This window comes from Misgurnus anguillicaudatus, chromosome 4 (assembly GCF_027580225.2).
Source record: "Misgurnus anguillicaudatus chromosome 4, ASM2758022v2, whole genome shotgun sequence".
Taxonomy (NCBI): Eukaryota; Metazoa; Chordata; class Actinopteri; order Cypriniformes; family Cobitidae; genus Misgurnus; species Misgurnus anguillicaudatus.
The window spans coordinates 37771057-37799040 of record NC_073340.2 but is presented as its reverse complement, the minus strand read 5'-3'; the positions used below and the strand labels follow the sequence as shown (position 1 = coordinate 37799040).

The following is a 27984-nucleotide window of genomic DNA, read 5'->3' as shown; positions in this document are numbered from 1 at the left end:
TAAAAAATGTATTTTATTTAGTATAAAAATATTTTTAAAAAATTAGAATAAATTTAATCTAATCTTTTAAACTGTGTGATTTTATTCAGATCAAATGACGCTTTTTATATTAGGGTTACATTAATTATTTATAAATACACTTTAAATGCAAGGTTTAAAGTGCAGAAAAATGAAGAAAAAAAACCGGTCATATTGTGACCCAATAGACTTTTTCTTGATGCTAGATTTTAAGTGAATTATTAAACATAGCCCACTGTGTGTATGGTGACAAAAACTGCGGCGGGTCTTGACAGCATGAGCGCGCCTGTGATTGGCCGCGGACCGCTGCGCGTTCACGCTCTAGTTGTGAGATGTGCGCGCAGCCGCTCACTGGAGGAAAGCACATCACTAGTTGTCATACCGAGGGGTAAATACTCATTCTTACCAATGAATAATCACCAATTTACCTCGACTCCCAGCTGACAAACTGCCCTGCGCGACTAAACGCGGAGAGAGGAGCGTCGCGCGCGACATTGTGTGAGGTAAATTACGCTTTTATTCGACGCCTGATACGGGATGAAATCGCTGAACACCTTCATTTCATCCTCATCAGTCCGAGAGGTTCACATCCAAAGATCTTCATCAGAAATCACCTCAGATTCATCACGAATATCGAGGTGTTTTGTGTCTTGTGAAGGACTCCGTGTCAGTATGTTGTATTGTAAGAGATTGAGTGTTGCAGTGATGTTTTAAAGGTATTTTTGTTCAAATGTTATTATCACTAATGTATGACAGCTTCTCATCTCTTTCTCTCTCAATGTCAATTTAAGTGTGCTTTATTTAGTATGAAATTAGTATTGTACAAATAAAAGTAAATAAAAAGTACAAATAAAACAAAGTATATATAGTGTAAAAGTTTTCTGGAAAAAAATCCATATTATTCCCTGTGTAGTGTAGGATAATATCATAAAAATTCTTAAGCACACATGCTAAACTGTTCGCTTTAAATGTTTATATCTTCTGTATGTGAATGTTGATTCATAACAAAATGCTTTTTTGCATAGTTGTGTTTGATACATGAAAACGTCTCGGGTTACGTATGTAACTGTTGTTCCCTGAGAAGGGAACGAGACGCTGCGTCTCCCTTCCCTGGAGGCGTCCCCAAAGTGTCTTCGCAGTGTTGCAGTGCAAGTTCCCTCAAAAGAGAACTGTAACAATGTATCTTAAAAGATAACACAATGTAACCTTGCTCTTACTTGAAATGTGTCCTCACATTTAGTCCTTGAAGTTGAGGGTATTGGACCTGGAAAGTCCTTAAAAGGTCCTTGAATTTAAAGTTAAATAATGTGTGGGAACCCTGAATAAATGTATAACCAATTATTGCCCTCGGACCAAATAAAATAATAACTTGTTTTTGCATACTACTGCGCACCCTGTTAATGCAGACATCATACGTCCTCCGCTCTGTAAACAGAGGGAGAATGGCAGGCAAAACGTTCCTGCTGAATTGACAAGTGGCACCTGTTGTTTCAAATAAAAATGTTTGAAACAACAGCGACAAAAAACGCCTGGATCAGCAAAGAGCAAAAACCTAAATTAACATCGGTAACTTTATTGCTTTTTCACGAGATGGGAAGCAATGGGTCTGAAAGGGTTGCAGTGTTTCTTTTGGAAAGGCAGCTAATGTTTCAGCTGTTTGACTCTATGACTCTCTATCAGAACATTGTGTTGCTTATGTAGTTTGTGTACCTTTACGAATTAGTGTAATGATATTTACGTTTTCAAAATTACAAGCAAACTACTACGTCGTGTACACAACAGATATGGAGGTTGGGATTGTGATTTCAGTGCTAGTAGGCTAAAGTTAGCATTTTTAAAAATTGCGCACACTACAGTACCTTTAAGTCAAGTCAGATTGGTTTTCTCTTATATTATGATATGTAGACACTGTAATGTATTGTGCTGTTATCTCTCTCTCTGTCTGTTTGTACTTTAGGAGTTTCCTGCCGGAGGTCTTGCTCTTCTGGTTTAGTGATGGCACAGCCGAGCACATGCGGTCCGAGCAGCAATGGTGTTACTGATGAGGCTCCTAACATGCTGGTCTACAGGAAAGTAAGTGCAGTGATTGTCATGTATTATTCTTGAGTACCTGTAAACAGCAGCAGGTCTGCCACTAATACACAGTCCTGCATAGATGATGGGCTTGAAATGGAAATCAGGCGCGAAATTGACTGCAGACTGATTTAATTTCTGCAGCTTTTATTTCCGCTGGCTGTCATTAGGGATTCGTGTGAGGTGTTTCTAGGCTGTTTTATGAGTGAGAGACTTCTCTTATCTTGTCACAGGAGATCAGGTCATCTAGTTACTTGTATTTATGGTCTTAGAATTTACATTCAGGAACATTTTAGTTCAATAATAAACTTATATGTGTCTTGTAGAGTTGATGATTTTTCAGATACCTGTAGGAGTCTCACAATGGGTTTTTTTAGTCTCTCTGACAGCTGATGTGTATTAAAGGCTGGAAAAAAAGATGTTTTTCAACAAAAATGAATGTTGGTGATTTATTATATGACCATTCAATGTGCATCAGGACAGGTTTAGGTCTTTTAAACTCCGAGCTTGAGCCGCGGCTCGTGTTCCCTCCTCGGACGGCAAGCCATTGTCGTTTTACTATTTGTTCATTTAAGATTGAATGGACAGGTGAACTTGTGAATTACAATGTGCAATATAACATGTGTTCATATTTCACGTTTTAAAAAACGCATTATTTTTCACACAATTTATCACAACTTATCTGTATAGCGCTGTTATCACTCTCCTCAAAACAGGCTGATGTCTTGCTTGTTCTATGAAGTCCCTCCTTCAGAAATACGTCACGAGTTCTGATTCTGTAGTTTGTTTACTGTGTTGTGATTCGACAACAGCTAAGCTTAGCAGAGCCGTTTGAGCTTAGCTGACGACTGACTTATTCCTGTGGGCGGAGTTTAGTCAAAAAACTGTTCTAGTGACGTCATTAAAGCAGGAAGTAGAGAGCTGTAGTCCAAACCGGCCGTTCTTGTAGGCTTTGAAAGGGGAAGGTTAAAGAAAATATATCGCCTGGCAGTGAACTTTGAGCTTTACAGGTATTATTTATGGTGTAACAGCAACAGTACACACTAACTGAATTTTGAAAAATGGGTTCAGGAAGAATGTTTTGAATTTCACAACAACTGCATCAGTTGGATCACTGGATATTTGAGGTCATTTTATGTTATAGACCTAAACAATGAGCTTCTTTACTGTGTCTTTTCAAATGCATGTGCACTTAAAGTTCAAATAGATTTGATTGGCAGTCAATGGTTTATCGTTCATCAGTTGGGAAAATAAATTGCCTAGAAAGTGATCGCAACGTTACCGTTCATTGTATCCTTACCGTTGTGGTGAAAACTCCGCTATTCTCTTTAAAATAAAACAATTTTTAAAACTATACTTTTTGTAGTTATAATGTGAACATTCCTTTATTCCCCCTCATCTTCTACCACCTGATGAGATAAACTCTGTGTTTGGTACACAGGGCAGAACTGTAGGTCACTAACCGGTTGAGTGATTTGACTCTAGTTGTGTTAAGTGTCTCCTACAGGATGATGTTTGTGCTCTAATGGCTCATCATCACTGATGCTGTGTGTGTAGGTGAGCGCCTTCATCCACTTTTGGACTATTGTGTCAGCATGTTTGTAGGTGGTTTTGTAAGTAAGTTGCTCTGTGTAGCTCTTTTGGGTTGACTGACTTCTTTCCCATGCAGAAAAGTTAAAGCATTTGTGGATTTGAACTCTTAACTCATCAGTGCAACACTCTCTACTTTTAGTTTAAGTCCTGCAACCTGTTGGCCGGTCACATTATTAGTAAGAAATATTGTTGATTGATAATTTGTGAGCAGAAAGTAACTTCTCATATTAAGACAGATCACTCTTGTATTATCTTCACAAGGATTGTAAATATGGCTACAAGAACAGAAATGAGCAAAAGCTCTGAATAATTGATGGGCTTCATGAGCAGTTAACCTGCTGTATGTTTCTGTCTGGAGGACATTAATAGTGTTAGATGAGTGACAGGTGGATTATTTATGTTATAAAGCTGATGTGTCTCATTTCTTTAAACACACTTTCTCTGGTGTCACACAAGATTTGTGTTTGCTCTTGTGATTTGTCTCTGTGGTTAATGATTGATAAAGCAGAACCAAAGCTCCTTTAATTCATGTTTCACCAGACAATTGTGAAAAGTCGTGTTTGAATAATTAGTAAAACAAGACCACTACCAGTACTATCAGAAGTATTTAATGTATGATATCAGGTAATATTTTTACCCTGAAATCTTTTAAAAGTTGTCCAATTTAAATGTGAGGATTTTGTGTTTTTGTATGGATATAATTGTGTACTTGTGTGCATATGTGTGTATTTATGTAAAAATTGTAGATTGGGTGTAGAATATGGGTGTTAAATGACAACCATGGACACCTTTTGCCTCCATCGGAATGAAATCATTTTGATTGATAAATCCTGTACTAGTGTTTACATGAACCTTAATAATGTATGTGATGAGATTGATGTGTGTGTTTTATATGGCACAAGTTTCAAATCAGATTTGAACATTTGACATGCGCACATTGCACAAATATAGTTTCACGCTGTTTCAAGATATGCATACAAGCCACCCTTTTAAAATCGCCTCATAAAATATTTTTCAGATCATAATTAGTAAACGACGAGCACACAAAGCTTTGTGCTGCACTCATTATCGAGCAGCAGCAAAAATACACATTCACGTGTGCCCAAAAAAGTGTGTTTGACTTCACGCTGGGCTGCAGAGACCGACCGCGAGAGTCCACAGTTTCCTTTGTACTGTATCGCTCCAGCAGTCCTGTGTGAAGTCCAACACACGTGTTTGTGTATCAGATTATAAATCATGGACTGGCTGGACAACGCTGTCTCATTTCACTTTACAGAGGATTAGAAGGAGATGAGGAAAATTTAAAAATGACAAGAAAGACAGTCACTTCATATGACTTCCTAACACAACACAAGCAAATTATGTCATTTATGCCATCACACAATGAAATGTCCTTAAAACCGATGGGCAAAAGAGAGAACAATGTCAAATTTACTCTGCCTTCCATAGACGCTGTATAAGAAAACACCCTCGCATTAGCATTAACTATAGTATTTTTTGTGTGAAGAAGCATCAGAAACATTGGCGTAAGGTGCGTGTCGAAATGAGGACACACGTGTTATGGTTCAGCTGTTTGACACAGAGATTTAAACACAGATCAACATTCATGATGAGAAATGTCTGAAGCAGAGATCAGGGAGCTCATCGCTATCAGAGATCATTCACCAGCGTGACAGAACAGAAAGAAGAGCAGTGGCCGGTTCGGTTTGTCTGGGAAGCTCAGCAGGACTTTATGGGAAACAGAATTGATTTTTTCCTCCCAATCGTTTTGAAAAAGATTGAATCATTAATACTCTCAGCTGGAGGAATCATACATCAAACACACTCCAGTACAAAGACAGTCATGCATATTCAATCAGAAAGCCAATTAAATACTGTATTATGTGGGACTAATCTGGTTTAATGAAGCAGGTACATGTTGTCTTAAGTGTTTACTCGTGTTGAGCTGCAGACAGACGTATTAAACTGAAGGAATGGGTCAGACTTGAGCGTTTATTTATCTCAATGACACAAGCAACATTCATTAACTATCATTAGTGATTATCTTCATCTGTGACAATCAAATTAACCTTGATATCTAATAAGTGTTGATATTAAAGTGCTGACTATATACTACACACTGATAAAGTGTGTCAGCCTGATTAAAATCTGTGCAATATTGAGTTCAAACCGAGGGGCAACCTTCTGATCTGTCTGATGAAGCCAATGCAGAAGTGATTTAAACTGCAATTCATCGACTGACCGCTTGAGGCTCCAAAAGGGAGTCAATTCCCATAGACCCCCATGTTAAAAATGGCCAACTTTACAGTAGAAAATATTATGTTTACAGCCTGGTACAAAAAGTGTTTTTGGTCTATATTGCTAAATTTGCCCATCATCTCAACTGTGAGGGGATGAATTGTTTTGTTACTCATCCGTTTAAATAATATTAAGCCTTAAAGTTCTGCATAATTAAGGGTGTGGCCACTTTAGTGACGGGTGAACTGCCACTGCTGTCACTACAGTCAAGCTAGGTGGGTGTGGTTTCAGCAACCAGCCATTTCAGCTTCACACACATTCCACCTCTTTACCCATTTTTGGTTATCCACGAGAGATGCGCGGTGAAGTCCCGCCAACTATTGGCTTCAAAAACCTCTTCATAAACCTAAGGGTGACGTCAAGGACATTAAGGACACGTCAAGAACATTTTTTTACAGTCTACGGTTCAATCAAACTCTTTGTCTTTTTGTGTGTTTGTGTACAGGTTGTGCTAAGTTTGGTATCTGTTAAAGCTTAAGATCAAGGTTATGGGAAGAAACACACACACACACACACACACACACACACAGTCAGTATTAAAATGTATTGTTATTTTTGTTAAAATTTGAATTATACTCTTAAAGTGACTCCGTACAATGTAAGACAAATCATATTTACAAAAACAATGCTTTACAATTATATTTGATAATAATTATGAGACAGAGACGAGTTATCACTCTATCACTCATAGTACATCGCCAACTTGTGATACAATAAAGCAATAAGCCCCTCGAAGCAGTGGGATACCAGTGCATTTTATAACAGCTAAGGGGCGTTGTTAGTCACGACACCACTGCTTCATGGGACTTATTGCTTTTATAAAACGGTTACCTCATATGCATAGCAGGATTTTTAAAAAAAGTTGCCACTCAGTTTTAGTTTAACGTTAATGCCTTCCAGAAAAATGTTCTTTAAATAAACATATATCAAATGAAAGAACAGACCCTCCGCTTTAAAATAAAAACTTTCATCCTACCTTCATTTGTTCTCTAAACACCTATCAAAATTTTAGCAAAATGCTGAGATAATTCAATTTTTGTGAAGAACTTTTGTTAGAGATCAGATTCAGAACTTTTAGAGTTTTTAGTGTTGAGTGAATGTGTCAGTGTTTAAGTTGTGTAAGATCAACACTAGTGGATAATAGCAGAAATATGAATTAGGGGGAAAAAATTCTCAGGGAAGCGTTTTCTCTTAATTGACGAGATAACTCAACAATGTTTATTGACATTTATCTGGATATCGCCAGTAATTGTGCAATTGATAAAAAATTAAAATATGATTAAAGCATGTGGTGTTTAATTTCATAAATCAGTACGCAGCAACAGTGGCGCAGTGATACTAATGTAATGTGGTCTGAACCGTGGGGTTACTGGGGTATTTTATCACAGCTTAGAACGTGTTTCAACCAATCAGAATGAAGAACCAGAACTGCCTGTTTTATAATGTAGATTTTAAACCCAGAATATGAAATGACCCAGTTTTCTCCATCTCTTAAAATGAACGGATGCTAACACTGTTTTCTGTCTATGATGTGCACCACAACCTCCTCTATTAACATCTAGTATTTCATGATCCTTTAACCGAGTTTTCTTTTTCACTTAGACAAGCCGACCTTTACTGTTTCATTACATTACAGAAGAAAATGCTTGGACTCTTTATGTTGTTTAACACTGCTGAGTTTGACTCATGTGGAAGAGAATACATCTACACTATCTCCAACAATCAGTGCATGACTGAATCATAGTGTCGTTCCAAAACTTCATGACCTTCAGTCCTCTGTGGATCACAAATGGAGAAGACTATTGTTCCCATATATCATATGAAACTGTCAAGCTCTTAAATACAAAAAAAGGCCACACAAAAGTCTCTGTGACTTTATTCCAGATCTACATTTAAGCCCTCATTCACAATAAATTAAGCTTTTATTATAAGGTGACAACACTAGAAAGAACAACTGTACCACAATAACAGTCTGTGAAGAAACAGAGAAATAGCCTTTACTATTATACCATTAACTACACTTAACACAAAGTGAACTGATTATGTGGACATTATAGAGAAACAGCAGGGACCTTTTCCATATAAAACCTTTCATTATCATATTACATTAACACTGCAGACCCATTAGAAGAAATACTCACACTCAGAACCCACAACGTACCGCCTAGCAATGTGACAAAAACATACATGATATACACGTTATATATAAAAATATCAAATTCTCTCGGTCTCTATTCTGTTTGGATGTTTGAATGAGATGAAATGTAAATAGCACTAACAGGCTCACAGCAGTAATGAAAGACACAATTGTGTATGTGTGTGTGTGTGTGTTTATTTCCCCATGTCTTGAGCTTTATGTTTAGTTTGTTTCAGGGTTCACATTGATATCTAGTTTTCTCTATATTGTGTTTTTTGGATTCTTGTAGCTCGGGGTGTACAGTCTCTGCACAGATGTTTGTCTGAAGTCAACCGCATCAGCAGTCATTATAGATATCCACAGAAAGCGAGGTCATACATTTTCTCTCATATGTGTCCTGTTGTGCTCTTCTTCAGTATTTATTTTCACATCAGCCTGGTTTTCAATGATTCAGCTGACATGAGAGTGAATTAGCACAAGCTGTCTCTATGGAGGAAGAGTCAATGTCATGTGGGAAGGGTTTTTAAATCTAGTCATCTCGAGGTTTGTTAAGTGATGATGAGGTTGAATGAGAACATCTGGTTCTGTCTGAGCTATTTGTCTGTTTGCTCTAGTTTTCTCTTTTCACACAATGACAGCGGTGTTACAGTAGATATTGGTGGATGTTTCTATGCTGGACGCTGTATCGTCATCGACAGTAGTTGCAAACAGATGCTTTTAGCGTTTGTAACTTGATAAAAGACCCATTTAATGTGTAATATAACACATGAGTTCCCACGTGGGATGGATAGTAATGGAGATGGACAGTAGTTGGTTGAACCTGAGATCATGAACAACCTTTCCTCCTTATATCTACAGTACTTCTCTTCTCTTGTAAGCTTCTGGGTTGGTTCGGTTCTGATGAAAAACTACATTATAATAAAAAACAACAAGAAGACTTTTAATAGAGGTTCACTTGCAACAAGAGAAGATAGATTTTGTGTTTGTTTCTGTGAATTATTATCTGGTTTGATGAATATTTTTTATAATGAAATGATGTTTGCCTAATTTTGTTGGTCTGGTTAGTTTAGTTTTGAGAGGTAAACAGATTTTGTGAATGACTGGGAGGTGTCAGAGCTTTTAGAAACTATGAATCCCATGTTTGCAGTTCAGTAAGACTTCATTCATGAAACAAGAATTGAAATGTCCCCAAAAACAAAAGAAATCAAAATACGGATGCCAATATAACAATTTGCTAAAATCTATTTTGAAATATGATTTCAAAAATGTATTTTTCACCAATATATATTTGGCCATTTTGTTTTATATTTTAAATTATATTTTAAAGCATTTATATTCACGTCGCATTGGAAAAAACTCTGTATGTTACAAACCTGTAAATATAACAGCTTTGAAAATATTAAAATTAAATATATTTTCAACTGCAAAAATATACTTAAAACTGTATATTTTATACATACTTTTACGATTTATGCTTTTATATTTTGTGTAAAATGTATTTTTTGCCGTATGGGTTGTAAAATAAGAAATGTATTTGTTACCACTGAAAAACATTTTGAAATATATGTTAATATATAAATGTTAAAACTAAATATATTTTCAAATGTAAAATATGTTTAATTAAGCTTTACTCTTTACAAAATGTATTTAGCATATATTTAAAACATATTTTTGGCCGTATGGGTTAAAAACTGTTTAAAGAGCAGTAGGAGTGTATGCTGGTAAACAGCAGGTTAATGCCTTGTTCAGACCGCCAGCGACTAGCAGTAGCAGAGCAACATGATCTCATTCATTTCAATGGAAGCTTGGGACTTCCTGCGTTATGAGCGAAAGTGATCGTTGGCGTCAGGAAGTGGGCATGTGCAGCAACGCCACAAAGTTACAAGTACCAATGAAAGCGAAGCAGTGGAGTTCACGTTATCCGTCTCTCGTCAGCTACTGTAGTGGACGCTACTCATTTATTTATGACAACCAGATTTAGAGAAAGTCGCTGGTGGTCTGAAAGGGGTGTAAGAGGGAGTTTAAGCTGTCAAGTGTGAGGAGTAAATGTGAGTATGACCGTATGTTTGATCACACAGAAATTAAGTTTTAATTACACAGAATAAGATGTTAATTATAAAGCATGTAATTATTCCAGACATGAAGCTGATCTCTTGTGTGTTTTTAAGATGGAAGACATCATCGCTCGCATGCAGGATGAGAAGAGCGGGATTCCCATCCGTACAGTCAAGAGTTTTCTGTCCAAGATTCCCAGCGTGTTTTCAGGTATGAGTGAAACTAAAAAATACTTATTTTATATGGTTTAAAGAAATTATGCCTCATATTTCAATTTAGAAAGAAATCAAAACTAATGTTTTAAATAAAGTATAGGATTTTTCATTGTGACATTTTCATGACAATTAAACCTGCTTAATTTCTTTACTACAAAGCCAATACAAATCCCATACTCATTACTGTAAAATCATCCTGTCTGGACATTTTTAATAAAAATAATGGAGGGTTAATACGCTAACCATTATGAAAACAATGTCACAACGCAACACATCATTTCCAGACATTTATGTAAAAGAGATTAAGACACAAGATTTTTCAATCATTTGTTATAAATAGTCTGACTTGTGTAATGAAATGAAATGAAGTGAAGTGTATTTCTTAAAAGGATGTTGTTTGATATGAATATTAATAATCAATATTTCTTGCACACAGAGTTTCCATCAAAAATATCTGTATTGTGATATTCACTCGAGCTGTATTATAAATGTACTCATATTGTGATGTGAGATACTGCCCACCTCTTGAGAAAGCCCATCAGAATCAGAAGCCTTTTAATAGTCCTGTTACTGATGATGGAGACACACGGTTAGACACTGATAACAGAGATGAGCTGAACGCTCCACAGAGAAAGAGTCCTGATGTGCACACTAATGAGGGAACCATCAGACAGAAAGCACACCAGTGAATGAAGACAAACAAAGATGAGATCGAGTCTTTGAAGAGAGGTCACCGCATTGAATAAACACACACTGATATCTCCTTTTGTAAATACAGCTTCTGGTGTTTCATATGAGCATTAAACTAACATCTACATTTCATTTCATTTTCTTTTTTTCATTCATTTTGGTCCATAGACAAAGTAACAGCATTTGGATCAACATGGGGGAGAAGAAATGATGACAGAGTTGTAATGTTTGTATGAATATGTTTATGATAAGACTAGTCGGTTCTCGGGTCACTTCACAAAGAGAAAATCAGCAAATTTAAAGATTCATAACATCTGAGTGGATAAGAAAGAGTTAAATCCTCTTCAGATGATCTCTGCCTGATGCTCTGGTTATATAATCAAGTATCTTACATAATCATCTTCATTAAAACACTGAGAAACTTTTACCACCGCACTACCAACATATGTCTATACAATACACAAATTCAATAGTGTGCATGTGTTGTGTATGTTTGTGTGTGTGTGTGAAGTGAGAGAGATCCATATGGACCTGCTGCTCTCAATGTGATAGTAATACTTTATTGCACAGATAGATAAACAAAAACAATGCATTAAACAAGAAACACAGACGAACCCATTAGGAGGATTGACAAAAATAAATAAATAATAAAACAAATTTATAATCATAATAATCTCAGTGTGATCATTAAAAGATAAAAAACACATTCCAGATACTGATGCAAATACTTGTCCAGTGCGTTGCAAGCACATTGTGTCATTGTGTTGTTGTGTTATGATCAGCTGACAGTTGTGTTGTCACTGTATTTGACATTTGTTCATCACATGTAAATTATATGTCATGTGAGTGTTTAGATGTGATAATCTTTGATCTGATTTGTGATGTTTTGATCTTTGAAGTCGTAGCTAATGTATTGGCTTGTATATTACATCTGTTTTATTTCCAGCTGTGTTTTGGCTATGTTGTGTTATGACTGTTTGGAATTTGCGAGAGTAGATAACATACAAATTCAATGCAAAGACGTGAATAGATGTGAACTTGCGTAGGGCGACGTGAATGATGCGAATTGGGCGGCATGATTGATGCGAAAACAAGCGCTATTCCCCTCAAATGTCTGTTCGCACAAGTTGAAAATATTCATGACACAAAGTTAAATCCCGCGAGTAATCTAGAGTCAGGGACTTTGCGTTTGTTGTGTAAACCCCATTAACATTCCTGCTGGAAAAACCAGCATGGACCAGCATAATTCCCATGCTGGTCTATCCTGGTCCATGCCTGTTTGGTGCTGGTTTAGCTGGTGGTACCCAGCACCAAAACACAGCAAATGCTGGTCTTGCTGGGCTGGTGCTAGTATGCTGGTTTTTCCAGCAGGGATGGTGTTACATTTATAAGTAATGTGTGTTGTTATCTTCCATCCTCATGTGCAACATATAAACACACACAGTGATCTGTTAACATCTCAAAAACCATGTTTGTGTTAAATGAGCCTTTAAATTATTTTTGTCACATTCTGTTATTGGTTTCAGAGCTTTCTCCAGCTGAGAGACACTAAAGCTGAGATGTGTTGTGTTATTGTTGAGATTGTCCTTCACTGGTCTTATCAGGACTCTGAGGTGTCTGATCTCTAAATTAAAACCAGCACGCTCTTATTTTGACTTCATCCCTGCAGACGCTCTGTGTGCGCAGATGCAGTCGTCTCTCGCAGCCTCTGGGGTTTTTCCTCTCACGTAACAATCTCAAACACCAGGTGTCCCAAAAACCCACTTTACAAGCAGTCATCCGGCTGTATTTGCTGTAGTAGTAATGAGGCATCATCATCCAGATGAGCTGTGTATGAATGCTGAGCTTTAGACACTAAACCTGTCATGCTTGATTTGAGCTCATACGGTCCAAAATCTTTTGTCTGCCCCTTATGCACTGAACAACATTTTTACACCTGCTCATCATAACTGTAAATGCAGAAGATTCAGGTGATAAACAGTGATCTGATTTGTGATTTGATCAACCATGAGCACTGTGATGTTAATGACAGCTGTAAACAATATGCTGAATATTCACTGTTGTGTGTGCAGACTTAAGTGTTTTGTGTATCATTTAGTAAGTTTGTGTCTTTTGTGTTTCTCAGGATCTGATATTGTACAGTGGATGCAGAAAAATCTGAACATTGAAGATCAAGGTAAATATCTCAATACTTGTTTGATAAATGATCATTTTCTCATCAGGGGTGTCAAACTCAATTTGATCCTGGACCACATTAGTATTACGTTTGCTCTCAAAGGGCCAGTTGTATTTGTAAGACTATATGAAGGTATCTCTTTTATAACATGGAATATTTACCTTTGCAATTGACTACATATGGTTTAGTAATAACTCAAATAATACTTAACCTGTGAAAGTGTATGCAATTGTGCAACAGATTATTTTAATAATAAAATAAATTATACATTAAAATCTGTGTATAATTTAATTATTATTTTTTTGATGGCCACAAAAATGAAATGCATAAAACCCTGCAAAAATAATACTTATGATAACAAGAAAATAATATGTAAGCTGTTGTGGGCCACATAAAATAAAGGGGTGGGTCGGATTTGGCCCGCGGGCCTTGAGTTTTAAGGAACTCCCAACTTTCATGCAGTAAAGACATCATTAAAAAAGTCTGTGACTACATGGATTCAACCTTTATTTCATGAAAATGTCAGTCTCTTATGCGTATTCTCAAAAGCAGCACATGTATGCGGTAAACATTGGCGTCGTGTGTCAGCCATAGGTTTATACTGTATATACATGGAGTCCTTATTCGACCAATCCAAAGACATGAGCCGTTAATGGGGCATCAGTGTGTGGCTGTCATTTAAAACAGATGTATGTGCGGCTTTCATGAATAGTAGGGGTGTAAATTATATAAGCGACACAGACTTATATACCTGTCCAATATCGATTCTGAATTGCAATGCCGTATTATGCACAGCTCTTTTATGAAACATGGCTCTTTGATCAGCAGAAAGTCCTTATAATCACTGTAAGTTTGAGTTGTTTATAACATGCATTTGAAAAAGCAACACTCAACAAATCTCATCAACTAAAGCAGTCTTACCTGAGTAGTCTAGAGTTTGTGTGCATGTGTGCATGTTTGTGTGAGCACGCGTGTGTGTGTGTGTTTGTGTGTGTGTTTGTGTGTGTGTGTGTGTGTGTGTGTGTGTGCACATGCGTAGGATGAAGAACATGCAGAAGTATTTTGTGTTTGTGTGTGTTACAGTGGAGGCTCTTCATCTAGGGACTCTGATGGCAGCACACGGTTATTTCTTCCCAATATCAGATCACGTTCTTACACTCAAGGATGATGGAACCTTCTACCGTTTTCAGGTCAGCAGTGGCGGATGCAGAACGTGACATATGGGTGGGCATGGATTAAGTCCGGGTGGGCCTGAATCTATGGGTGTCACTTTTGAATAAGAAACTATAACAAGTCTATAAAATTCGTCAAAACTTCAGAACACTAATTTAAACAGCATACACACACACACCCGAACTGCACGTCACATTTTTGACATTATTGATACTTTAAATTGTAATGCAACGTGACATTTATTAAGCCTTTTTGGTAAAAAAAAATTGGGCTCTCATAGCCTACAAAAAAGAACAGGCACACAGTGACAGGAAATATAAATGAACCCCAAAAAACCTTATACTTTTTTAAATAACCTGTTAAAGTGTTTAAATAAATACGGCTACTAAATGCTTAAAATGAAGCTTCTAACATCATATTCTCTTCATGCAAATCACTAAAAATATATTTTCGTTCTCACATATTTAAGTTAACTTACTAAATAAAGAAAGAAAAAGGGAATTGCTAGAATAATGTTAGACTCTGGGGTTAAACGAAATGACAAATAAATAAACATTTAATATATATGAGAAATAGCAGAGCGTGCTACACTGGTCTTCTTTGTAACAAACACTGGTGCTCTTTGGACGTTAAGAGGCAATAATATACTAAATATACACAAATCCAAGGCACTCGAGTGAGAAAAATATTAAAAAGCCTTTAATACACTGGGCTACATACAAAATTAAAAGGTAGATCTACGCGTTTCGGCTTACGCCGTGTATCCTGATGAAGGCGTAAGCCGAAACGCGTAGATCTACCTTTTAATTTTGTATGTAGCCCAGTGTATTAAAGGCTTTTTAATATTTTTCTCACTCGAGTGCCTTGGATTTGAGTATATTTAAAACATTTAATATACTTTTTGATGAGCACAAGAGCAAGCCTACTCGTGAAGAGCGGAGCCGAGGAGCGCGCATATCAGACGTGAACGAAAGGAATAATGGATTTAATGCTTTCACTTCATTTTCTGACAGTTTCACTTGTTAGTGATGATAGTAATGGCTAACAAGATGACGCCGAATTACATACAACATAATTACCTAACTAAATCTGAGAGAATGCAAACACATTACAATATTTTTTCCTCCGCCCGACGGCCAAGGCGCATCATTTTTTTTAGCCCGACAGGAATTCGCCATAGCCCGTAATGGACGTCGGGCAAGCGATTTTGCGAGGTTTGTTTTGTAGAAAGACTTTCTTTAAAGTGAATTTCGTTTTGTATAAATTGTATCTTAATATTAATCAATGTTTGATCAAACAATTGCCTCGATTTAATAAATAAGAAGCAAACCAAGAACGTTTGTGGTGTGGATTGAAGTGAACCCACTATATTTCCGCAGCCTACGTCTTTCTGCTTTAATGCATTTCTTAAATTAATGTCTCAATTACACAGTAGGCTTATAGGTTGTTATGATAGGCTATTTGTTGTTTTAAAAGCAATAGGCTATATTGTATAAAGTGTAGCAATAAACGTGGCGTGACTTATAGTGCTGCTATATCGCTATATCAAACAACATCACTATGATCAGATGTTTTCTTTCTATTTTTTACCCGGCTGTCATATGTGTTGTGTGTTTATGTTATTGAGAGGAAAGCGCGCAGCACATATTTATAACGTGTTGTTATTCAAAATACTATTCAACTGCTTTAATAGTTTTTAAATAGTTATCAGGCTTACTTATAATTTTACTGTTTTTAACATAACATGCAATAGATAAATTACACCACATAAAGTAGTATACATGTCTAACTATACAGAGTAGTATTTTTTACATTTCTGATTGGGCGGGCCAGCTGTCAATCTGGGCGGGCCCAGGCCCGCCCAGGCCCGCCCATAGCTCCGCGCCTGCAGGTCAGGCTGAACTTTAGAACTTAAAAAATGTGTTTTGTTTCATCTGTTTAAATGATTTAATTATAATATCTGATATTACATCTCTCATCACCAAATCACTGTGAGGTGGCACAAGTAACATTCACCTGAACCTTAAAACACAGATTTACCCATCATTCACTGTTCCTCTTCTCTGTTTGTGTCAGACTCCATACTTCTGGCCATCAAACTGCTGGGAACCAGAGAACACAGATTATGGTAAACATCAAACTCATAGACACACAGACACGCACGCACACACACACACACACACACACACACACACGCACACGCACACACAGTCAGGCATACATGGTTTACAGGGACATTTCCATGTACGCAATGCATTTTCTACTGTACAAACTGTTATATTCTATTCCCCTAACCTACCCCAATCCCTAACCCCCAATGTCACAAGAGTCTTTAATCTATGAAAAACTACCATTTAATATGTTTTTTTTAGCATTTCAGTTTATGGGGACACTTCCTGTGTCCTTGTAAACCATGGTTATAGCATAGTTAACATTGTCATTATACACTATTCATGTCTCCATAAACCACATTTACACCCCCCCCACACACACACATGTAGTTTATGCACACAGAGTCAATATTTGCAGTGTTGGCCCTTCTTCTTTTTCAAGACCTCTGCAGTTCGCCCTGGCATGCAGTCAATCAACTTCTTACTTATGTCAGCCCATTCTTGCATAATCAATGCTTGGACTGGAGGATTCACCACAAGTTCTCAATGGGATTAAGGTCTGAGGAGTTTCCTGCCATGCACTTTAAATTTTGAGTTCTCTGAGCCGCTAAGTTATCACTTACTATAGTTTTCACTTATGACAAGGTGCTCCATCATACTGGAAAATGCATTGTTCGTCATCAAACTGTTCTTGGATGTTTGGGAGAAGTTAATCTTTGAGGATGCTTTTGTATTTGGAGTAAATCCATGCAAAGGGTGCCTGATCACCACCCCTTTTACCCATGGATGACCAAAGTGCCCTTTTTATACTTTTGAGCACCTGCCCCTCCAATGATCTCTGCACGGTCCTGCTTCTTAACTTTGAGAGACTCTCTCCGCACTGCTCTCGAAACTAAAAATCATGGATTTGATCAACTGGTCTCTCAACGCAATTGACACCATCTTCTTGACGAGAAGCTTGGGTTCAGGGGAACCTGTCTGCCCTGCCGGAACATTCGCAGCTGGCTACACGATGGACGCATGGGAGAGGTGGTGGGTCGTGTGTCTGGCGGCTCTTTCCGTGGAGGACATTGAAGATATCTACCTATTCGGAACCATGATAACATGGGGCTTGCTGACTGGATTAGGCTTTGACCTGGTTTATCGAGAAATTAAGACGACAGTGACAGCTGCCCAAAGCCCAAAAAAGCGGCCCGTTACGATTGAAGCAGTGGGCAAAGCGGTCAGCACTCAGGCTGGGACTATTAACCGCATTTTGGATAACAACTTGGAAATGACCCGCAATATGGATAACATCAAGGAGATGCTCACGGATTTGAAAAAGCTGATGGACCAGAATGGACTTAGAGAGTAGTTGTGTAAAGGAATGCGGCTACTTGCCCCAAGACCAAATAATTTCAATCTAATTTGCTTTTGGCCCACCTTATCAAGGCCGCTGCTGGAACAACAACTCCCCCGGAAGAGCACTGCAGTGAGACGCTCTTGCATTCCCTTACCCCTCTCTCACATACACCTGATGATTGTTGACTCTGTTTGGACCTGATCAAGGTTGTCTCCATGGCAATTTGCTATGTGTACGCTTTAACATCCTGCGGACTGAGGCACCGAGATTTGGATGCTGGGCGAAGCGACTCTCTCAAGGCCTACACACACACACAAACTATATATATATATATATATATATATGCACTCACCACCCAGTACCCGAATCCTTTGCCTTCGCCACTTTGTACCCCCCAGCCTGACAGACGGGTCTGTGACCAGCGCCGAATATGGCTGCAGGACCGGATGGCTCCTTGCCTTGCTGGGCTATCTCCAACCCCCATTCCCCCCCTAACATGTTGCAAGTTTGTGTGTTGTTCATGTTGTAAGGTGTACTATGTGCTTATGTTGCTGAGGTGTTTTTTCCCTGTTCCCAGACTGTACTCCCTTTGGAGCATAGTCTGGGGGTTTGTTTTTTTTCTCCTCCCCTCCCTCATGTAATGCTGTATTTCTTCCTAATGCCCTGTCGACCTGTTCTGTCTACCCCCTTGTAAGTTTATGTATTGTATGTATGGACAGGTTGATGGATAATTTCACTGGTACTTGTACCATGTGACAATAAAGTGATTGATTGATTGATTGATTCTTATGGCGCTTTTCCATTGCATAGTACCCCACAGTTTGGGTCGGGTAAGCTTACTTTTGGGAGCTGTTCCACTAAGTGCAGTACCTAGTACCCAATCTTTTATTTAGTACCACTTTGGTCGGGGTTCCAAGTGACCCGAGCTGAAACATGATGTGAAAACACTGTAGATCACAGATTGGTCTGAGAGAATGGTCACTACAGCGTCATTGCTATTAGCTTTACCTTTAGTGCTAGCTTACTGTCTCGGGTAAACATGTTGTCATCTGTGCTTTGCTGTAAGTTCCCAAACTCCCTTTTAGCGATGAAAAACATTCACAGGTTGAGAATCAGGAACACCATGACAGTTTTTTCATGACTTGCAGTTTGTGGCAGCACATTCACGATGCGCAAGTTCGCAAATATGCTTAAATGCAACTTAAATGAGGCTCAGTGGAGCTCGTCGACTGACACCAATGGTGTTTGAACAAAAACTGTCATGTGAGACAAACGTAGTGATAAGCGCGATGTGCAAACATCTATTTGTGGTGGTCAATTTTAATTTTGTGGCAAACTGAGAAATATATGAATGTATGGGGATATACAACAATGCTCTCACTTGTATGATGTCACAGCAGTAGGCAGCGCAAATATAAGGACACGATGAGCTGACCCGACCTGACCCAAACCAAACCATGGGGTAATATGCAATGGAGAAACGCTATTACTGTGAAGAGACTGTGCCACTGTGCCATCCTATTTATCAGATGAATATGAAAACATTATACTTGCATCATAATGCATTAAGAATGCCCTCATAATAAATATGTCAGTTCAAACTGTGTGTGTCTTATATTTGTCTTGCTGACACACATCTCTCTCTTTCTTTCTCTCTCTCTCTCCAGCTGTGTATCTGTGTAAACGAACAATGCAAAATAAGGCTCGTCTGGAATTGGCTGATTATGAAGCGGTAAGCGTCTCTTTTCTGAGATGAATAAGATCTCATTGTCAGTGTTTGAATAAACAGAATGTATGAACTAAAGTCACATGTAGGGCTAAATGTGTTGCAGGAGAGTTTGGCACGATTACAGAGAGCTTTTGCACGAAAATGGGAGTTTATATTTATGCAAGCAGAAGCACAAGCAAAGTAAGAAAACACATCTCAGATCAGCTGATGTCATATTGGCTGGCACACACTGTACACACTATAAAGTTTTAGAGGTGACAAACATTTAAATGGAGGAGTGAATCCTCTAAATGACTCACTCCTGAAACTCTGATGATTGACACGCAGAGGTTACTATAGCAACGTTCGCTCGTCACACATGGTTAGCATTCATTTGCCGTGTCTGAAATAGCGCCTTATACCCTCATTCACTATTCCCTACATTAGTCTACTAATATAATGCACTCGAATGAGTGAATGAAAACGAGTGAGGGAATTCAGACACCGGAAGCGCTGCAGTTCAGACGTCATCATCTGCCAAGACGTGAGAATTCAACCTCGGTGGACGAGTAGCAGCTAGTTGTGAGTGTACATCACTTGTACCCTCATTGTTGTGCATTGTGGAGTTGAATGAGTGCACTCAGTAATGTCCACTATGATTTTGGACACCACTAAAAATGGATTTTGCCTCAAATAGTGCACTATTATAGGGAGCTATTTCAGACACAGCCACAATTTTAACCTAAGTAATATTACAACATTTCCCTGATTCAACATCAACAACTAGTTGTTCAGTTCTATACACACAACGCAGAGTTGACTGAACTGTGCGAGAAATTGTTGAACCGATATAAAGAGACACAAATGTAAACCTAACCCTAACCTCTCTCTCTCTCTCTCTCTCTCTCTCTCTCTCTCCTGTAGAGTGGACAAGAAACGAGACAAAATCGAGCGGAAGATTCTGGACAGTCAAGAAAGAGCGTTCTGGGATGTTCACAGACCCGTGGTGAGTTTGAATAACATGATCAGGATTGGGCAGTATTGAAGATAAATGTATTTAAATGCAAATTTTAACTTCTGGAGAAAGGTTTAATCTAACCCGTATAAAAATTCCTTTGTGCCTAGCGCTGTAAAATTTTAAATAGAGAGTTTAACTGAGATTTTGTAGTTCATTTTTGAGAAAGTGTTGTATTTATTAATTGGATGTGGTATCATGTTGAGTGATGTCCAAAACTAATTTCCCAGTAATGGAAGAATAAAGTATATTCTATATACCTGCATATATCTGTGCAGATGACAGGATGGGAAGACCGGGACGTGCTTGATTCATATTAAAGTGCAGTATACTGTAAAAGAGAACTCAAATTAAGTACCCGCATACTAACAAGCAGATTTCTGTGCTCGTGCTCTCAGATGAAGTTGAAAAGTTCAGACAAATTTCAGTCTAATGGTGATATTTCACTGAATGGCTCAGTTTCAATCCCTGATCAAGTGTCGAGGTGTCCTTGATTCAGACATCTAACTCCAGCTGCTCCCGACGAGCTGGATGATGCCTTGCATGGATGACACCGCCGTCTGTGTGTGAATGTGCGAGTGAATGTGCGAGTGAATGTGCGAGTGAATGTGTGAGTGAATGTGCGAGAGAATGTGCGAGTGAATGGGTGAATCTGAGGCAACCTTTTAAAGCGCTTTAGATGGCCACTGGTCTATGAAAGCGCTATATAAATGCAGTCCATTTACCATTTCACATGTATTTAGAAAATAAAATACTGTATTTGTGTTGAAATAAAATATTTAAACTCAGCATTAGGTATTATATTATGATGTATTTTTGTTTTAATTACATTAATTTGAATGTAATCTTTGATCATTGTGTCATTCTGAGCATCTACAGCTCTCTGACTTCATCTGATGTAAAAGGTTTTCTTCTGCACATGAAGATATTAATGGACAAATGCATGAAACTGTACAGAACAACAACATACAGGAGCCATTATATCTATCTCTCTCTCTCTTTCTTTCTTTCTTTCTTTCTTTCTTTCTTTCTTTCTTTCTGTGTGTGTGTGTCTGTGTGTGTATGTGTGCATTTTAGCCTGGTTGTGTAAATACAACAGAAGCAGACATAAAGAAATCTTCCCGCATGAAACAACCTCACAAAACACGGAAGGTAGACATGCACAAAAAACAAACTAAAAAAACCAAATATTAAACAAATAGGGAGAATTTCAGGATTGAGAGGTCTGATCATGTGAATTCTCTCTCTCTGCAGTCAGTATATGGTCTTCAGAATGACATTCGCAGTCACAGCCCAACTCACACTGCAGCACCTGAAATTAAAGAACCCACAGAAGAAGAACTGCGCAACCAGGTACACACACACACACACACACACACACACACACACACACACACACACACACTTATGATAAGATATGACACAGAGAAGAGCTGCTTACTTATTTATGAGAACACATTTTTTAGTTAACACTTTACTATCATATGAAATCTTGATGAGTGTTTTAATGGGCTGATAAACACTACACAGATTAACACTACTACACAATCACAGCTTTATTCTCAGATTTTATTTAGATCTGATCTCGCGCTCGCTCTTTCTCTTTCAGATACAGTATTGGCAGGTGCAGTTAGACAGACATCGGTTAAAAATGTCCAAAGTTGCAGAAAGGTGAGTAAAATACACAGTTAACTTTCTCCATATTTTTACACCTAAATATTTAAAGACCCCCCCCTCACTCTCTCTCTCTCTTTCTCTCTGTCTGTCTGTTTGTCTGTGTGTAGTTTGTTAAGTTTTTCAGAACAGTATATTGAATATGACCCGATTTTCACATCACCAGAACCTTCAAACCCCTGGATCTCTGATGACACCACATTGTGGGAACTTGAGGCTAGGTGTGTGTGTGTGTGTGTGTGTGTGTGTGTGTGTGTGTGTGTGTGTGTGTGTGTGTGTGTATATATGGGGTTTACCGGGATTAATAGTGTAGTGTATAATGACATGTTTATTATGATATAAACACAGAAAGTGTAACTGTGAACTGAACGGCTTAATAAACAAACTAAATAGGTGTTTCATAGATTAAATACAATTGTGAAAGATACAATATATTGTGTCTATGGAGTTGTCCCTGTAAACCACATATGCCAACATTTCTGTGTGTGTTTGGAAACATTGTGTATCAGTTTCCATTAGTTTCATTTACATTTAGTCATTTAGCAGATGCTTTTTCATGCTTTTATCCAAAGTGACTTGCAAATGAGGTAAGAATAGAAGCAATTAAAGCAACGCATAAGTGCACTAGAACTAATCTCATCAAGTCTAACACAGTATACATAGACAAGGGTTAGTTAGTCATTTTTTTTGCAGTGTCAATTTGTGCAATATAACGGGTAATGGAAATGCAGCTTGTGTTTCTGTTTTTAATCTCTGAATGAGAATCAATCGATGTCAGTAGAGTAAATGATGTGACAGTGCTGTTATAGTTGACATTGAATTAATTAAACATCATCAAACATGACAGGACACTTTATACATCATCATCATCCTCCTCAGAAACTGATGATTGTCTTCTGTGTGTTTCAGTAAAGAACCCGGACAGCAGAGGGTAAAGCGCTGGGCTTTTGGGTTTGATGAAGTATTGAACGATCCGCTCGGGAGGGAACAGTTCTTGAAGTTTCTTGAATCTGAGTTCAGTTCAGAGAATCTGAGGTAATCTCATCACATGTGTTTGTTTGTCATGTGTGAGATAATGTAAGATGTTTTATAGACTCGACAGCTCCCTCTGTTGACTGTTATATAGATCAACATTACAGACGTACGGTACATCTTCACCTTCATTTTATCTCTCCTTTAGTGTTGTGTACTCTTTTCTGTTCTGGGGTTTGTGTGTCTGTATTACTGGATGTATTTTTGTATTTTCTCTACAGGTTTTGGTTGGCTGTTCAGGAACTAAAGAAGCGGGCGAATCGTGAGGTGCCCACGAGGGTGCAGGAGATTTGGGATGAGTTTCTTGCGACCGGAGCTCCGAGCGCGATCAACGTGGACTCCAAGAGTTATGAAAAAACCACACAGAATGTTAAAGATCCTGGTCGCTACGCTTTTGAAGACGCTCAGGTCTGCTTGTACAGTACAACAGTTTATATTTGATTGATGGTTTCATGCTGTCTGAGGAGTTTCTACGCTTTGATTCTTCATCAGGAGCACATCTATAAACTCATGAAGAGTGATTCATACAGTCGATTCATCAGATCTAATGTTTATCAAGAACTTCTGCAAGCTAAGAAAAAGGTAAAAACTCTTAAACGCCTGGAAACTCACATCTAACCTGCAGCACAACACAACACACAATCACATCATGTCATCTTACAGTTTTCTCATTCTTCACGCTGTTATTTTGTTTTATATCATGTGTCTGTGTTTGTGTGTGTGTGTGTGTGTGTGTGTGTGTGTGTGTGTGTGTGTGTGTGTGTGTGTGTGTGTGTGTATACAGACAGTGAACTATATATCATGTTGGTTTTTGTATTCATCTCTTCTGTCCTGCACTTGTTGCTCTGTGTTTTTTTTATTCTTTGCTGTCAATTTTGTTTTGAAGTTGTGTAACAGGAATCACTGAAGCTGATTTACTGTGGTAAGTTTTGTTTTACTGTGAATAAGTTGTGTTGTATTGTCGGGTCAGTTGCAAGTGATTGGCCTTCATCCAGACAAAGATTTCATTCTGTATCCATTCAAGTGGAGCGACACATTTTACTCCGTCTCTTATAGACTTTGACAGACGTGCTCAATATGAGTTTAGTTTTTTACATGACAGTGTTTCATATGAATAAACTAATACAGCATCATTCTTTGTATGTATTCTTTGCGTGTATGTGTGTATTGTAGTTTAAGTAATCCTTTAATCTTTTTATACTGTAGTTGTGTTTTTGTACTGAACATCTTTCTCTTTGTTTTTTACAGAAAAGCAAGAATCTTTTCTAGAGTCTGAATGTCAGGTGAGATTTTCCTCTTGTTTAATTCTTATCGGGAAATGAATGAAAATCCAGGAACAGTTTTATTCTGGAGATATCTTGAGTTTCTTTCTGTATTTCTTTTGTTTTATGGTTTTAACTACACATCATTCTCATAGGAAATATTTCTTCACATATATACAGTATAATGTATTTATAGTTTTATTAAGTGACTTTAATATTTCTTATTTTCTTTTATATTTACTGCTATATCTAAATCAATGATTGTTATTTATGTCCTTGGGCTCTGAAATGATAAATGACCAAATAACAGCAGAAACAGAGCTTTGTGTTTTCCTAGTAATATAATATAATGTGATGTGTTATTGATTTGTGTTTGTTTCTCTCTCAGATGCTGTTAGGATTCGTCATTAATGGAGGTGATTCATATCATCATATTTACATTACTTTACACTTTTACTTGAGTCTATTCATTAATCTGCTGTCTGTTGTTGTTATTAACATCAGAATATGTCATTGCATATCACACAACATTTTTTTTTAATTTACATACATTTAAAGGACAAGTTCTGTATTTTGCACTTGATGCCCTGTTTTCAGATTGTTTGTGATGAGGTGGAACGGTTTTGACTGGAGTTTTGACATGTGGTGCTGGCCTGAGAGTTTTCGGGTGTTTGTTCTGTGGCCTCCCACCTCTGGAATGTGTGTGTGGGTGCACGGGAGCGGTCCTTCCTGAAATGCATTAAACTTTCATTTACAAAGACGTGAAACTCAGCGAGTGGTCAGGAGTGTTCACTGGTGTGCTCACACGGAAATCGCTGCAAAAGATGCTTTCCAACAGGTTTTATCGTAGTTTTTGCCAACTCCATTGACATGTATTAGTTGTGTTGTGAGGTACGGTATTACTTCGCGCCAGGAACCTTGTTTGTATTCTTGCAATTGGCAAAGGTGGATTAGCGCCACCAACTGGGCTGGAGTGTCTATTATTCAAGCTCTCAATAGAAGAATGTACGGGTGTGAGGCGTTTGGAAAAATAGGTCCACAAGTTAACAACGAATGGTAAAACAGCTGTTGGAGGTCATCTTTTGCTGTGATTTTTGTGTGGGCGTATCAGTGGGCGCCCCTGGCCACTCGCTGGGTTTCACGTCTTTGTGGACGAGGGTTTGATGCATTTTGGGAGGGATTGTTTTAGTGCACCTGTGGACCCATTATAGAGGTGTTAGGTGATGGAACAAACACCCGAAAATTCTCTGGCCAGCGTCGTGTGTACAGATTTCGGTCGGGACCGTTTCGTTTCATCGTGAGCAGTCTGAAAACAGGGCTTTAAGTGTAAAATACAGAACTTGTCCTTTAATGTAGATTTGTTTTGTGCATCATTGCATTGTGTAATGCTGATGTTGTCTGGAGGTTCTTTACAGATTTGAGATCTTTGCACACTAAGTCAGAAATTCTCATCAAAGGTTTTCACACCTCGCGTTGTGTTAATTATGTTTACACGCTGCCTCTGAAATGTTTGTCTGTCATGAAATAATTTCTTTAATGTTCTGCATTTTTTTGCATCCGTAGCAAGCATTTTCAGTGATTTTGACATTGGACATTTAAGTGGATAAGACACATGCCTTTGGTGTGAGAGACCCGGGTTCGAATCCACTGCAAGAAACTTAACCCCTAGTTGCTCCAGAGACGTGCGACCTCTGACATATATAGCATTTGTATATTGTACATTGCAACCTGCCAGCCATGAGACTCAAACCGGCGACCTTTAGGTACCAAAGATTTTAGAGTTTTATGCTAAACAAAAATAAACCAGTAAGTTAGTTAAACAATAGCTTGTTGCCAGTGTCATTCATCCATTCGTACTGAATAGTGTTAATGTTATCAAGACTCCATGTAGTGTTGTGTTTATGGATTAATTATTACACATCAACAAGGTTTTTATGCGTAATAAATTTGTTGGATGAAGAATAAAATAACACATACAAATATTTTAGACTAGAGTGTGCAAAGATCAATTTTTATCAGATTTTTTCCATGCTGAGTTTCACTTGAAAATAACAGCAAATATTTGAATAGTTTCCTAAATCATTTTTTTTAAACACATACCGTTTAATTGTATAAAATAAATCTAAACATGTGATAGTTGATTTGCTCTTTTGCACTACAGATATACAGTAATAGAGTCAAATGAGTGCTTGATGCAGAAGTTGTTTCTCACCTCTTATATTTATTTTTTTACTATATTTAAGAATGTTAGTTTTTCTGTATATGTTTTTTTTATATATATACATTTGTGCATAAATTCCTGGAAAATCTGCATGTTGGACATGAAAATAGCATTTGATATACAATAAGAAATGAATCTATCACAATGTTTCTTCTCCTCGTCTATATGAAAACACAATGTTAGGATCTATAGACAGTCACTGCTGACAGTAGTATGATGAATAACTTCATATATGGATTAGTACTGTATGCTGTACATGTATGATTACTAATGATAATGGATGGTCATGTATACAGTGTCTGGTAATGTATGGACTTCTTTACAGATGGTTAAATATGGACAGTCATGTATTTTGGTAAGATTTATATGATAATGATGATAATTGTTGACATTGTGTGGATGTTAATGGAGAGTCTGTAAAGGAATGAATGAGAAATATTTGTCAGTATGGATGATAATACTGTATATAAAACCTTTACTGATGATGATGTTTAACTATCAGTGAGAATGTTATTGAATGATAGTAATGATGATGATGAGGATGATGATGATGATGATGTATGAATGGTTATGTTTGATGATCATGTAATGTCATTGAATGTCAACTTTGGCTGTAACTTCACAAACTAAGAGATTTGTTCTGTAATGAGATCAAAAGATGAACTGAGGTGAGACAATTGTCTGTCTGTCTGTCTGATCATTAACATTATAGATTTAATGATTGTGTAAATATCAAAATCAAATGAAGGGACTGAAGAGAATATAAACAGGTTTACTCGTGGTTAAACGGCTGCTGAACTCTTTAATAACAAACATCTTTCACTAGATAATATTTAAACTTTTAGGATGAATTATTTGTTTCTTTATTATGTCTGTATTGTTTAGAGACTGAAGAGTTGGGTGGGTAAAGTTTAGCATGACCAACAGAGGGCAGAAGACTCAAACTGATAAACACAAAACCCTTTTAGTGCCTACGTCACGATTACGTCACAGCACTAGATGAGGGCGCGACGACAATTTCAAATCGGCATAAAGTCGACTTCACAAAGTAATGTCAATTTCATCTTATTTAGTAAGTACAAGCTCCAGTTTGGATTGTATCTCATACCTGCTCTCACTGCCATGCAAATAACCCGACGATAGCTGTGTTTAAACGACCAGACCAGACAGAAACGATCATTAAAAATCCTC

The 27984-nt window shown here is 37.6% G+C and overlaps 1 protein-coding gene across 9 annotated transcripts; it reads left to right on the top strand.

Annotated features, from left to right (window-relative positions):
* The first annotated feature begins 279 nt into the window (after positions 1 to 279).
* rgs7b (regulator of G protein signaling 7b) lies at positions 280 to 27471 on the top strand. Of its 9 annotated transcripts, none has more exons than XR_008636968.2 (20): positions 280 to 521; positions 593 to 734; positions 1976 to 2091; positions 10288 to 10384; positions 13205 to 13255; positions 14339 to 14445; positions 16505 to 16556; positions 19549 to 19613; positions 19714 to 19790; positions 20514 to 20595; positions 21682 to 21756; positions 21859 to 21957; positions 22214 to 22275; positions 22389 to 22499; positions 23188 to 23313; positions 23532 to 23718; positions 23803 to 24232; positions 24559 to 24593; positions 24961 to 24988; positions 26136 to 27471. XR_008636968.2 is itself a non-coding variant. In XM_055176353.2 (19 exons), the coding sequence occupies exons 2-17, from the start codon at positions 2014 to 2016 to the stop codon at positions 24577 to 24579; spliced, it is 1380 nt and encodes a 459-aa protein (XP_055032328.2). In that variant the 5' UTR covers positions 282 to 521; positions 1976 to 2013; the 3' UTR covers positions 24580 to 24593; positions 24961 to 24988; positions 26734 to 27471. The 9 variants fall into 9 exon arrangements, 3 of the variants coding, with proteins under 3 accessions (XP_055032328.2, XP_055032327.2, XP_073723390.1); XR_008636970.2 differs by lacking the exon at positions 593 to 734 and having other exon boundaries at positions 282 to 521; positions 23803 to 23892; positions 24197 to 24232; positions 26734 to 27471; XR_008636969.2 differs by lacking the exon at positions 593 to 734 and having other exon boundaries at positions 282 to 521; positions 23803 to 23892; positions 24197 to 24232.
* The last annotated feature ends 513 nt before the right edge of the window (positions 27472 to 27984 follow it).